Source organism: Anolis sagrei, chromosome 1 (assembly GCF_037176765.1).
Source record: "Anolis sagrei isolate rAnoSag1 chromosome 1, rAnoSag1.mat, whole genome shotgun sequence".
Lineage (NCBI taxonomy): Eukaryota > Metazoa > Chordata > Lepidosauria > Squamata > Dactyloidae > Anolis > Anolis sagrei.
Window position 1 is genome coordinate 250565033 of NC_090021.1, and position 14539 is coordinate 250579571.

General features: G+C 38.6%; 1 protein-coding gene across 5 annotated transcripts in view; it reads left to right on the forward strand.

The window, feature by feature from the left end:
• The window catches only part of TUB (TUB bipartite transcription factor), a 209834-nt gene extending 195295 nt beyond the window's left edge, over positions 1 to 14539 (forward strand). For all 5 annotated transcript variants that reach the window (XM_060767386.2, XM_060767366.2, XM_060767394.2 and 2 more), the window contains one exon: positions 1426 to 14539. In XM_060767386.2, the coding sequence (XP_060623369.2) occupies positions 1426 to 1559 (134 nt within the window). In that variant the 3' untranslated portion in view covers positions 1560 to 14539. The remainder of the gene's footprint in view (positions 1 to 1425) is intronic.

Consider the following 14539-nt stretch of genomic DNA (forward strand, 5'->3'; position numbering starts at 1 on the left):
ACATTTCTACCTAAATTGAATGGGAATATTGCTCATTAGATGGCAACCTGATAACTGTTGTAAGAAGCTGCCAAAGAAAGTTGAGTAGAAAAACAGTTCACATCCAGTACAGTCATATGCACCAGAGTCAAGTGAACACAAAACTACATAGAACTGTAACTCTGCTTTGGATACAATTCGCTCATTTCTTAATATTAAATCCCTCTGTCAAATTTCCATATGCAGTTAACATATTATGAGGAAATATATTTGAATCTTAACCCTCCTGGAGACTGGCCTTTACACACCGACTGCACCAGTGAATTGAGCGAATAAAGTCTTTCCCAACTTCAAGCTCCTCGAGACTGAAGTACATCTAGTATCATTCCAGTCACTTGGTCTTTTTATGGGGTTGCTGGACGTTGTAGTCTAGCAACATTCGAGGACATCTAATTTGAAAGTTACAAAGAGTCATTATTAGGTAGAATATTAATAATTAGTCCTTTGAAGTGGTGTGTCAACAGCAAGCAATCTGATTTAACAATGAGCCTTAGGCCCCTTCTAACACTGTCCTTATATCCTAGGATCTGATCCCAGTTTATCTGCAGTGAACTGGATGATATGAGTCTCCACTGCCATATAATCAGGGATAAGCAGATCCTAGGTTATAAGGACAGTGTAGAAGGGGCCTTAGGCTTATCACCCAACAGTTTTTGAGAGTGCAAGAAATTTACTGAAAAATACATTTCCCTGTAATATCCTTTTTCTCCAGTTGTTGTCTGGCCAAAGATGGAACAGTCATCCTGTGAAGACTTTCCAGAATTCACAACACAGACAAACTGTGCACCCCTTGATAAGTCTCCAAGGATATCAAAATATTATTTAGGGATATACTGGGGAAATATCCTCCCTCATCCCATTGGCAACAGCACTGCACTCTCCCTTTGCTCCATAGTCTAATTTAAGATGTTAACTTGGAGTGACGCTGAGTGATGTCCCAGTAAAATGTGGCGGAAGGGATTCTACCAGGGCAGCAGGTTGTGGAGATGAGGCAGGATTAAAAGGGTGACTTGGCTCGACTCTTCCTGATTCCTGCAGCTGTCTTCCGCTGCTCTGTTCTCCCTTCCTGTATCTTTGCTGTTTCCTGCCTCTGCCCTTTATGAGGACATCTGTGCTATGCCTAGAGGTGCCAGATAACTCACAGCTGGGCATTAGCTCAATTAGACCCTTTTCAGCCCTCAGAGAGAGGGAAAAAAAGCATTTCCTGACTTAAATTTTATCCAATTGAAGAGAAGAGAATGGTTGCCCCCCATCCTCTTTTTAAAAATAGTGATTTTATTATTGATCTATTTAAAAAATGGCTTTATTAGTGCAATATATGCAGAGCTCATGTGGGCTGCAAATTCTTTTGACATACTTTCTGCGTGTCTTTGTGCTTCCTTTCAGCTGACTATATTGTGATGCAGTTTGGTCGTGTGGCTGAGGATATTTTCACCATGGACTACAACTATCCAATGTGTGCACTTCAAGCCTTTGCTATTGCCCTGTCCAGTTTTGACAGCAAGCTGGCTTGTGAATGAAGAAGCTACATCTCTACAACCAAAACCATGTGCCACTGGAAGAAGAAAACAAACATTCCACATTTTCCTCTGGTGTTATCAGTGGTTTCATACTCTCATGGGGCAGGTAATTTTTTTTTTTTTTTTTTTGCAAAAGACCAACCCTTTTGCTGGAGAGAAAATATTTTAAAATACAGGACTTTCAAGATATGTCACACACACCCTCCACACACACAGACCTATTCTCTATTTTTCTGGAAGTGGCTGCAGAAATGTGTAAATAGAAGTCCTATCTAATGTTCTCAGTTATGTTATGAAGATGTGCCATGTACTGTATCATGGCTGAAGTAAAAATGCCAATGGGAGTGATGTGTCTTTTTCTCCCTAAATCCATGAAAGCTACAGCAACACAAATCTGGTTTTGGATTTAAGAAGTATTCAGAGGCAGTAAGGGTATCTCAAAAATGCCATTAAATACCATGAGGACGGCACATCATCCACCTTAGAAACAAGATCACAAGAAAGATGCACTTTTAAAAACAGAAAGAAATACAGATGAAGGTGGCATTTAAAGACTGCGCTTCATTTGGGACAATGTTTATGTGGGTATGACCCAATGAGTCTTTGATTCTGGCAGAGGATGAGTGGGAGAGAAGTAGGAAGCACAAATTAAATATTGCACAAGTCACTTGTATTCCAAGGTGTCATAAATTGCATTTTCATTTCAATCTCACATTCAAGTGCAAATTCGTTGATATTTTATAAAGGGAGGTGGTGAATTATACTGCAACATCGTCATATGGATACTAGAAATATATATTGTATTACAACAGTAATTCAAGGTTGGGGTAATTATTTTTGTCATGTGATTTGTCTGGTGTCTCATGCTCCATCTGTGACATGTTCAGGTAAGACTCTGGAAAGACTTCTACCTATGACCCTGGAGAATGCCTGTCCATCAGAACAGACCAGAGGACAGGTCTGGCTTATATAGTACAAGGCAGCTTCATAGGTTATTTAAAAAAATGATCTTAAATTAATAGCATTTCACTATTTGAATGAAAACATCTTTATGCAGCTGCCCCTTTAAGGCAGTTGTGTAGAAGCTTCTGGAACTATTATAAACAGTTTTTACAAATTTGTTTTGTCTTTTTCAATCTATATAGCCTGGGTGTTTGTTAAATTAATCAGAAAGATCTATTGGCTGCATATGTGAGTATGAAAGTGCCAGTGACTATGGCCTTTTCTACACTGCCATATAAAATCCCAATTATCTGCTTTGATAATCTGGATTATATGGCAATGTAGAAAGGGCCTTAGGAAAATTCCTTTTTTGAGCTCAGAGGCTGAGGGAGGGAGCATGTCAAAATTTCCACCCTGGCTTTAAGTTTATCTTGTTTTCTTGTAACATTTGTAATGTTACCTTTTTCATTTATGGATCAAAATATTTCAGAATTCAGCCTCTTGCATAAATCACCCACTTGGAAATTGTTTCAGTTAAAAAATAATTCATAATACTGTTTTCAAAGAAGAATGGCTTAAAGCCCTGATTCCAAGTTAGTTGCATGCAATAAGATATTACAGGAAAGAGGTTACCAGGATACAACAAGGTCTAGTTTGAGGAAGCACCATTCTGGCCACATCAGGAAGAGAGTGAATACCTCTGGCTTAGCTGTAAAAGGGTTATCAATATTGCTTTGAGTGGTTCTTGCGCTTGAGACTGTAGTAAATGCATACATGTATCCAGTTCTCCAGATATACAGTCAGTTCTATGCATTTGACTTGGCTTATGCCAGTGTTGAAATTAGATTTTTTGATCTAATCTTTTATATACTCAAGTTGGCATTCCTGCTATGCTTTGAGGTCGCCACTGTATCATTTTTTTTAAAAAACAAAACCCTGAACTTTCAAATTTTTGCTCCCAGCTAAGTGCTGTTGTTACCATATGAAAAGAAACAGTGACCATATAATTAGTTTGGAAAAATCTACATAAGAATAGTTCACCCAGCAGAAAAAGTCTATCTTATGATATCTATAAAAGGGCAGGAGAAAGTGGCTGCTGCACTTTGTCCACTCAATGGGAAGGAAGATGGGACAGAGGACTATGGGATACCACATTGTGGGATAGTTGAGGTCTAACTCCAGAAAACCATCCTTTCCTTAACAATGTATAAAATGGGGTAAACTTAACACAATTCCAGAGTCCCCAGTGGTCCAGCGGGTTAAACCGCTGAACTGCTGAACTTGCTGACTGAAAGGTCAGCGGATTGAATCCAGGGAGCAAGGTGAATTTCCGCTGTTAGCTCCAACTTCTGCCAACATAGCAGTTTGAAAACATGCCAATATGAGTAGCTCAATAGGTACTGCTCCGGTGGGAACGTAATGGTGTTCCATGCAGTCATGCCAGCTACATGACCTTGGAGGTGTCTATGGACAATGCCAGCTCTTCGGCTTAGAAATGAAGATGAGCACCAACCCCCAGAGTCAGACACAACTGGACTTAATGTCAGGGGGAAACTTTTAACACAATTCTGAAGAAGCTTATGGAACATTAGACATACACCTACAATTAGACAGCAGTTCTGTACATACATAGTTGAAAAGAAACCATATAGATATCAATGCTGCTTACGTTTGAATGGCATGGATAAGAGTTGCAGTTTTAATTAGACTGATTTTTATTAAGTACTTCCTATGAAGAGTTTTTGGGATTTCTGCTTCAAAATGTGAACATCAGTCAAAGAAAATACTCATCGCAATAGGAATGTGTAGACTAACTTTTAACAATACGTTTGTATTACCAGATAGAAATGTATCTGGTTAGATTCAGATTTAGTGATGCATAGAGCAGACTTTTTGAAATCAATGAGACCTAATTTAGTAGAGACTAATTAAAGTTCGATTGATTTCAGTGGGATATACTCTTATGTTACGACTATGTTTATCTCTGCTTTTATACAATAAGAAAATGAGATCCAATCTTCCTAGTTTACAATTTCCCCTGTAGTAAAAAAGGATTGACTTGTGACAACAGGACAGTGTGTGATCCTCTGGGCTGTGTAATTTCATGGAGTTGGATAAATTTATTCTGTGTGTTTGTTTTCTGAATGTTTCACAAATGTGGACACAAGGAGATTTCTGTGGACAAGTTTGCATTTGGGATGTAGATTTCTTAAATGTCTTTCATGGAGTAATAGGAGAGGTGAAAGAGTCTCAGTGGAACCACCACTGAGAAGAAGAGTGTTTTTTTGAGATGGGCAATAGAAAATAGTTCATCTCTACAGCCATTCCACTAAAAATGTTCCAGAGAATTTCATACGTGCATTCCTTATAGGCAGGGTTTCTATACACAGTAGGCCCTCCATCTTCATGGGTGTTTGGGCTGCAGGACCCCAGCAAAAGTGATAAAACTGTAATTTTTAAAAGCTCTTTTTTAATCTGGGAAAACATGTTAGGAAGCTCTAGTTTCTCCAGGGAGACACTACAGCTTCTAGTATAGTGAAGAAGATGAAGAGGTGAATTCTTTTTTTGGAAAGACTAATGATGCACCAAGCTCCTCATCTTCACTATAGAAGCAGACGTGGCTTTCCAATGAGGTGAGTTGATGTGCTGTTCTGAGAGAATGAAGCATGAGTGATGGGAAGTCACTCTACCCTATCTGGGGCAAAGGGAGCATTTCTTCTCTGGAAAACATTGGTGGCTATTCTCTGGCCACAGGATGAGCTCTGTAAAAGACCATTCTGGAAGGCCCCTTGGTTACTTTCCAAAGCAAGGAAGTGTGGAAACTGACTTGTAGGACTGTCCTATTTTACAGCATCAGTGTGGCTTGCAAAAAAATAACTCAGCAATTTTATAAATAACTGTCCATTTTCTATTATTGCCCAGACAAAAATGCCTCAATCTGAGGAAGGAATCAGAGGGAGAAATTGAGTGCCCTGTATCCTTCTGCCTTTGACATCTTGCACCACTCCTGTTAGGAAAGACCATATTTTAGCACCAAAGAACTCCAGGTTTTAGATTAGAACTTAATGTCAGGGCTATGACATTGTGTTTTTGGGTGAAGGGAAGGAGTATAATTGATCTTTGTCACCAAAAGAATTCCCAAAAGCTAATCTGGGTACATCTCCTACATCCCCACTTACCTCTTTGGCCCTTGAAATAATTGGAACAGAATCTCACAAGCTCAAGCTCAATAGCTGGGTGTCCTATAGAGATGTGTTGTTTCAAGTGAAAACATGACAGTACTTTGAAGGAAGAGTGCTTTTTCATTCTTTGTAAGAATCTCTTTCTGTGTTAAGTCAGTCCTGGTCTTGAGGAGGCTTTGGAAAAGCAAACGCGTCAGATAAAAGAAAAGGATGAAAAGGGAGCATAATAGAAGATTGTAAAAGTATGGATAGTGTGAAGAAAACTGATGGCAATGTTATTTCTCCATTATAATAGTAGAACGAGGTCATCCCATAGAATTAATTGGTAGTAAATTAGGGCAGACAAAGAAAACAGGCAAACGTTCACATGATGAGCAACTGATATAGGAGATTCATTATCACAGGTTGGAGCAATGATGTGGATTTTTAACAATCATTTCACACCTTGGAAATATTACGTTTCTGGAGGTACAACTTAACCCATGCTGGCTAAAGGGCTCTGAGAGTTGTGCTTGAAAAAATACATAGCTTTTTCATATTCTGGATTCTCATGGAAGATATGCCTATTGGAAACTATTAGGTTCTTAATAGGACTACACAGGCAGAAATGTAGTATATTACTGCTTGGTAAAGTGGGGCATCTGTAAGAGAGGGCTTTTGCCTCCATGCCCTGCTTATTGACACGGTGGCAGGAAGGACAGGGTGCCAAATGGATCTTTCCTCCATTCTGTCTCCTGAGTTATCAAATACTAGATGGTATTTTACAAGTGGTAGTAAATTTTAAGAATAGCAAACACACCTCTGTCCCCACCTAATCCTATCTGTTAGATATTTGCTTCTTGGGACTTAGTTTTCAAGGAGAGGAATTCAAACATCCCTAGAAGCTTTGCTCTGCCTTACTCTGCCCCCATGTCTTTGGGATATGGTTCTAGTTTTTCACTGATGAGGAAAAACACTCTGCATGTGTTCAAGGACACTCATATTATTTTACATAGTGCGCTTTAAGGCCACTGGCATTTGAATCTGGTGGTGAGACTGAAATCTGGTTCAAAATAAGCCCTGTTAACACTATACCATCTGCCATAGCATAAAGGCCATCATGTTTATGAACAAGAATTTGTAAAGATTTACAAACATGTACAGTACTTATTTTTAATAGTTACTAACTGCTTACCTAGTAAAGGCACCTAAGGCAACGTCACAATAAAACTCAGCAATTACAAGAGCATGAATGTGCTATCTGTTAAAAGTATAGCTGTTTCTTTACTTTATTTTCTTTTTATAGTTATATCCAAGCACTAAGAAAATGTTATGTATGCTGTATGTAAATATGTGAGAACTATGCGCTACAATCCAGAAATAAATGTGCATTACTTGCACACTAAATTGATCAGTGTGTGAAAAAGGACTCAGGTTATCCCATCACCATTACAAGAGTAGGCACTATGCATAGAGAAGTCACCAAATAAGCCCTGGTGGTGCAAAACCTCTTGTCTGTAATTCCATGTGAAACCAAAACATTCATTCAGATGATTGGGCAAGCATTTGCTAAGTTCCAGTATACTAACGAAGGGATCTTGTTAGTATTTATTTTTTATTTTTACTTCAGTGGTTTTAGTAATTAGGGTGTTGGCTGTACCTTGATAAATGGAGGATGTTCTGAAGGTGGGGGCAAAATAATATTGAAAGATGTATAGTGATGTCACTGCATAGGTAATATTTTTGAATGGCATTAATTTTGCTAGCCAAATGAAGCAACGATTTAAGAGTATATGGTTTCCTTTGACTAGACACAATGTGTGTTCATATTTATAAGTAAGTAAGTTGTTTTGTGGTCCCTTTGGCTTTCCTAACAGAAACTCTTGAGCAGTGATTTCAGGGATTTGAGAAGATGCCATATGATTTTCAATTTGATTTTTGTTCCAAACTCACTGTCATTGGCCTTTTTTCCCTTGAACAAATATGGTGTGTGTAGAACAAATGAGAAACAAAAGTGATACTATCTCTAGGACTTTCAAGACCACGTCCACAAAGGAGATTGTTAGACAGTAAAATAACAAGTAATTATGTGAAAAGGGCCTCCTTGTCTCCCCATACCCTGTCCAGACTTTCCCATAGTTCTATATCTAAACCCTGCAAAAAGCAAGATGTTCTGTATTATGCAGGGAAACGATGTGCAGATGAATTGTATATAGGTAGACTCGGAGAGCTGAGAAGTTGGCTATCAATTCTTTTTTTGTTTTTTCTAGGCAGTGCCCTTTTAAAAATATATATCTTTACATAGCTTTCTTTGCTGTCATGGCGTTACTCCAATAGCAGAAATATCAAGGTGATTGTTGGGTAAATGTCAGGGAAGCAAAAGATTAGAGTGAGCATAGCCCTGTCGCTTGTGCTAAATGAAAATGAAAATGAAAAGCAAATAAATGAAAGCCAGCTTATAAAGCATTCCAGAAATTGTATTCCCTTCTTATTCCTTCTGCATTATTCCAGTGGTCACCGTGAATAAAATTTAGCTTAAAACTCTATGCTTATACTTTTGCTGAAATCTTGAAGCTCCAGCCTCAAAATACATGCTTGGGGTCAAACCCAATCGGGCACAATTGTATTTAAATAGGCCACATTTGTAGGATTGCTGGCATACAGAAGTGCCCTTAAGATTAATGAGGTATGGCTGATTTTGGCCGTTTCCAAAAGAAGAAAAGCAACACACAAAGTGGTACTTAGCAGAGTCAACCTCTATGGCATTATTCTAAGTGTATTTACATAGAGACAATTCCTTGTCAATCTGAACAGTACTTACGCTGTTGTTAGGTGTGATAAGCACTGCTGTATTACTTGATGGAGTAAAAACCACAGAGTACTCAAAATATTTGAAACATTACTTAGAAGGTTTTTCCGGGCTATATGCCCATGTTCTGGAGGCAATTTTTCTCCTGGAGAAAAATTGCCTCCAGAACATGGCCATATAGCCCGGAAAAACCTACAACAACCCAGTGATTCCGGCCATGAAAGCCTTTGACAATTCATTACTTAGAAGGGTGTCATGCAGCTTGAACTTTTCTATAATACGCTTTACTTCCATTTGCTTCAATAGGACTTTTTCCTAAGGACATTTCTGCAATAGTTTAGCCTAAAATTAACTACTGCAGAATTGTGATCAGGATTTAAACCAGTGTAATTACTTTTCAGGTGTTGTGGTGTGGAAGGAGGTATTCAGTACTTCTTTTTGTAATGCCTTCTCACCAGTTGCACAGTGGCAGCCCAATATGAGCAGTGCACTCCCCTGTGGCCAAGCAGTGGCTGAGGACAGATCAGCTGCTGAGGAAAAAGAAACTGCTTTCAGCCTTTCTGGGCTCCAGTAGGTTCCCCATCTGCACGATGGCAGCTGGATAGCACCAGGCACAACTCTGCCCCCAAATGCTGGTTGGCTGGGGGAAGGGAATTGATCAATATCAAAAGACAATGGATTTTGTCGCTTATCTTTTTTTTCTAGGGGGATAATTGAAAATGCTTTTCTCTGATTTGAAATGCAAGCTCGCCTGTTTCTTCCCCATGGGTTTTTTTCCCTATATCTTCTTGATTTGATTTTCCAAAGTCATCTTTAAAATAGAGATTTTTTGAGACAAAAGTGGGGGTGCAGTTGACATTCACAAGACGCACAGGTCAAGTTCAGTTATTGCAGACCTGTCCCACATAACAAAAGTAGTGGGGTGTTCCAGAGCTTCCCTTGTTTTGTGAACATGTGAACAGTTGGGCCACTTCTTATTTGGAAATAGCCACAGCAGTTCCCCCTCTCGTCCGTAGCTTAGTGGCAACCAGCGGGTATGAAACATCATCTGACTTTGGCCAGAATGATCAGAGAAGAGAGAAGGGAAAGAAGGGAGCAATTCCTTCTTTCCCAGTCCTCTCTTGTGTGTGTCTTTGTCACTCTGGCCAATGTTAATGGATGTGACGAGTTATGATCAGTAGCAGTTTTACACTTCGTGGTATGCTAGGCCGAGGACAAGTGAAAGTGAAGGTAAGGGTGGCAATGATGTTAAACCTGGTTCAGTGCTGTTGGCCCATCCGGACTTCAGCAGCCAGGGTGGTTCGTTGCCATGCAATGCAGATAAATATGTGTTGATCCATATCAGTTTCAACTTTGTGGTCCATGTAGATAGGCCCTTGGTTGATTAAAGCTCTGAAATCCTCCCTGTCTCTCTTACACACCATCCCTCTACCAAGAGAAATCCTCACTAATTCTATAAAAGTTGCTGATGGACAAATGCAGCTGGTGTAGAATGGCAGCTCTCCCAGTACAATTTGTAATGCAGAGCAAACCCCAGCTCAGTGCCAATCTACACCCTGCATCCTCCCATTGTATAAATCATGTGATGGTCTTCAGTTGCCTAATTTAAAAAGAAAGAAAAACACCCAGGGCACCACCCTTCCCTCATTCCTGTACCTCTTTGACACTACCTCTAGCAAGGGTTGCAAACATGTGCTTTGCTCCCCATTTCACCTCTTCTCCATGTCACATTTTCATTTGGAGTAAAATAAAATGTCAGGGTAGGTTGGGGACCTTCAAGAGATGTGAAACATGTAAGCAGGATTGGTGTTAGAGTCTACAAAGCTAAGAGTGGTGCAGTATTGGTAAAAAGCAGTTAAAAGCTATTTTCATTTATTTGAGGCTAACACTGTCTAAGATTTTTTAGTTGTAGAGTTACACTGCAGAATTCAAGAATAGTTAATAGGCAGTTTTGCAAGTTTGTTGCTTGAAAGGTTCACTGGTGCTTCTGACTACTAGTAAAAGGAAATTGGCATAGTTAGAAACAAAAGGCATACTGCAAAGTGACTACGAACTCAGATTTGAATGCACAAATGTTTTGAATACACAGGAGAGTATTCAAAAGAATATACTTTAAGGCAGTCATTCTCTACCAACAATGGTAGTCAACCCCATTCAGCATAGCAGATCAGTGGTTCTCAACCTGAGAGTCCCCAGGTGTTTTGGCCTATAACTCCCAGAAATCCCAGCCAGTTTACCAGCTGTTAGCATTTCTGGGAGTTGAAGACCAAAACATCTGGGGACCCACAGGTTGGGAAACACTGTAGTAGAGCTCCTAAAAAAATGCTTGTGGTTATCCAAGGGTTGTGTTATGTTTTATAATACTCATGAATTGGGTTGGTGTAAGCCATTGATTTGCAGAGTAAAAAGTGATCCTTTTCTACACTTCCATAAGTTGAAAGGAAAAAGGAAGACCAGTTGCATCATGTAAAGTCTCATTTGCAGTTACTGCTTGACAAGGAGAGGATTGGAAAGTGATTGTTGCACTATAGCTCACATCATTTGTAGCCACATGTAAATATACTGAGGGGAATTAAAACGTCAAAGAAGGTCTTGAGTGCCATAGGTTTGTTAATCCTAGACAGATATGTTTCAGAATTGGCTCCCCAAGTTCTATATTGTGTCTTTCTTTTCTTTTTTTTAATAATTGGTTGGCTTTTTACTGATCCTCAAAAAGGAAAGACAAAACATGTTGATTGTATTCACACCTATTCTTGAAAATGAAACCAGGTACCAGAAACAAAAAGCTTATGTAAGGGACTTAAACTGGATTAAGAATTCCTCACCCCTTTCTTCAGTAAGAAGAGCCAGGAGTTCAGGTTGTTTGAAAGTTTATCTGTGAGAAAGTCAATAATGACAGACAAGCTTCCTGTTCGGAAATCTTGGCCACCAGTAACATACGTTGCCTGCAGTGGAGTATCATTTTTCATTTTGGACTGTTCTTGTTGCTATGGTTGTCATTGGATGTGATGTTGAGGCTCTAAAAAGCTTGGGCAGAATACTTCATGACTATCCTGTGTTCCCAAAAATGTGTCCCAGAGTCTTCTGCAACACACATGACATTTATGGCCAATGTTTAGAGTTTTCCTATGCAGAAAAGGTGTCCAGAAAATAACAAAGTTTGAAAATGCAACTACTGTAGACTTTCAGCATCCCTACTGAACAATGGTTCGCAAGCTACTATGGAATGAAGCCATGAGTAGTAGGAAACCAATCTCAGTTTATAGGGTACACATTCCTCATATTTTATACTTCCAGGTATATGATTCCATTGTACTAATATAGATCCTAGTCCCTCATCCTTACCAAATCCCACTACATAATTTGGCCATTGACTTAACGTGCCTTGTTCATGAGACACTTCATTATTTAATACATTATCAATAGCCATTTAGCTTTTATTGGCAGTGGTATCATGTATGGGGAAAAAGGCTATCACAGCCATACACATCAATAGGCAAATCACCTATTTCTAATTTTGAATCCTGACTCTTTTAAAACCTGCACAATTGCCAGACCTTCTAAAGTGTCTCTTGCAAGAACAAATAATTATTTTAAATCATTTTTTTTTTTGTAATTTGAGAAACACACCATTTTAAAAAGTAATTTTCCTGTTGGCTAAAAGCATAAGTTGGTGGCATGAAATGTAAATCCTCCTTTTTTCTCCAAGTAACATTTGAAGCTTTGATGAAATGACAACTGTGTAAAATAAATGTGTTTCAAGCACGTACTGTATAGGTAGGATAGGTAAAATAATCCTGCAAAACAAAATCTCTTAAAAACTACAATGCTCAGTGCCAATATACTGTGTAAAAATGCATTGCATTACACAGCAAAGTGCATTTCACCTAAAATAACTTCCAGAGAGTTTTCATTCAAAATAAAAAGAATCTTTTGCTGTGAGGCTGCACAGCAAAATATTCTGCCTTGGGTGGTGGTAGATTCTTATAAAAGGAAATACAAATGTTCTGAGGTCTAGATCCAATTATTATGAAATACATTTCTATACTATGTAAACTACTAATCCTGTTACACTAAGGACTGATTCTGATGTTATTGACAAGGAGGTAGACAGTTGTTGCTCATGTAAGCTCTTTTTCTTAAGTAAAATTGCACTATCAAGTGCAGTTGGAGAGAATTATGTGTGAATATTTTGTCCATTTAAAAATATTCGAGAAGTCTTGGCTCGGCCCTTTCAGTTGATAACTAGCTTTTGGTGTGTTCAGATACTTGCAAAATGATTGCATCAATTATGTAATATTTTCTTTCTCTTCTAGTATGTAGGTTTCAATCAGAAACATTATTTTCTCAACACTAATGATCAGTATGGGCTGCTTTTCATTGGATATGTCTATTTTTTTCTGACTGGCATGTTTGCCTATCTGTGGCAGCTTGCTGAAATAAAAGGTATGCTGTAGTGGCTTGTGTGTTAGACACCATTGAGACCAGGGTTTGAATCCCTGCTTGGCTTGGAAATCCACTGGGTGACTTGGGCAAGTCATACTTTCTCAGCCTCAGAGCAAGGCAATGGCAAATTCCCCTCTGAATAAGTCTTGCAAGGAAACCCCCCCTTAGGGTGGCCATAAGTCAGAAATAACTTGTAAGGCACACAACAAAATATAAGTCTCAGGTGTCAAGAGTTGGATTTCTCTGCATAAATTAAAAGTAGGATTTCACTCGATAAAGAAGCTGGCAGAGGTATGTCCATATTTTACTGCATTGCCTCCTTCATTATTGTACAAACATTATTGTTTGTTTTTATGTTTCTTGCAAATAATTAATGTCATGCTAACATCCCACCTCCAAACACTCAGGGCACATTTGCGTATCACTGAGATTGTGGTCAACCCTACAAATCAGTACTGGTTAATGAACACAACTATGGAAATATTGGGAGAAAAGAAACAATTATTGTCAAAACAAAACAAGAGCACTGAGGAAAGTGTTGCATTTGAAATTATGTTTTGAAGCAGCTAAAAGGGTCTATTGCTCAAAAGGGTCGAACACTGGACAGAATACGGAGGCAGATCTCTTCTTTGGCTAGGTCCTGACTATGAAGAGGTACCACTTGAGTATCCCTTATCGAAACTACCAAACTTGGGATCAGAAGCATTTGGGATTTCAGTTTCAGAAAGCAAAGATGCCACTATCTCATCCATCCATATGGACAATTCTGGAGTATTTTAAGTGTCGGGGTTCCCATTAAGAGATACTCAACTTGTGAGAAAAAGTCAACAGCTTTACTGTTGAGTTCCAATATATGTCTCGCTAACAACTCACTAACGGTGGTTAACCCTTTCTACTATGCTTCTACACATCTCTGTTGTGTGCAGTAATCCTGAGGGGCCCATCCCTATCTTAAACGAAATGGATTGTGAAATAATATAGCCAGGCATACATATTTGTAGGATTGAGCCCAGACTATTTAATATTTAACTTGTCTCTTCAAAAAAATGTGTTTTGTCTTTGTATTCAGCTGGCTTTTCAACTGTAGGAAGCAGAAACTGGAACTAGGTGAACCAAGTTTGCTCGCAGTACTTTACCCCTGGCTAACATTTTCTAATTTATCACTGTGCCTTTCTTAAAAGTAAACCAATGATCATTCTAGTAGAATTTGACAATGTTCCTGTCTCAATTTGTTTTAAATTGTGTTTGAGTTAAAAAGTGGGGGTGGGCGGGCACTGAGAATTAGGACTGAGAACAAATATTTAAGCAGTCATATTTTTGCATAATGCTTAGAATGTTATGTCGATTTGCACAAGACTGTTTTGTCCTGTTTGAGCAGTCAAGCATTTGTTTGTTTTAAACTATATGGAGTTTTAGATAAACCTGAGAAAATGTGCTTTTATGAAGTCAATTTTTAAAGAAACACTTTGGTATTCTGAAGCAAATGTATTTATTTATCAGTATGTGTATAACTAATTTGGTATTTTCACACAATTACATTGTGTTATGTTGTAGAGATTACTGTATATGTCATGACAGAAAACCTGTGCAGAAAAAAAATTAAAACTTGAATTTGTTTCAAA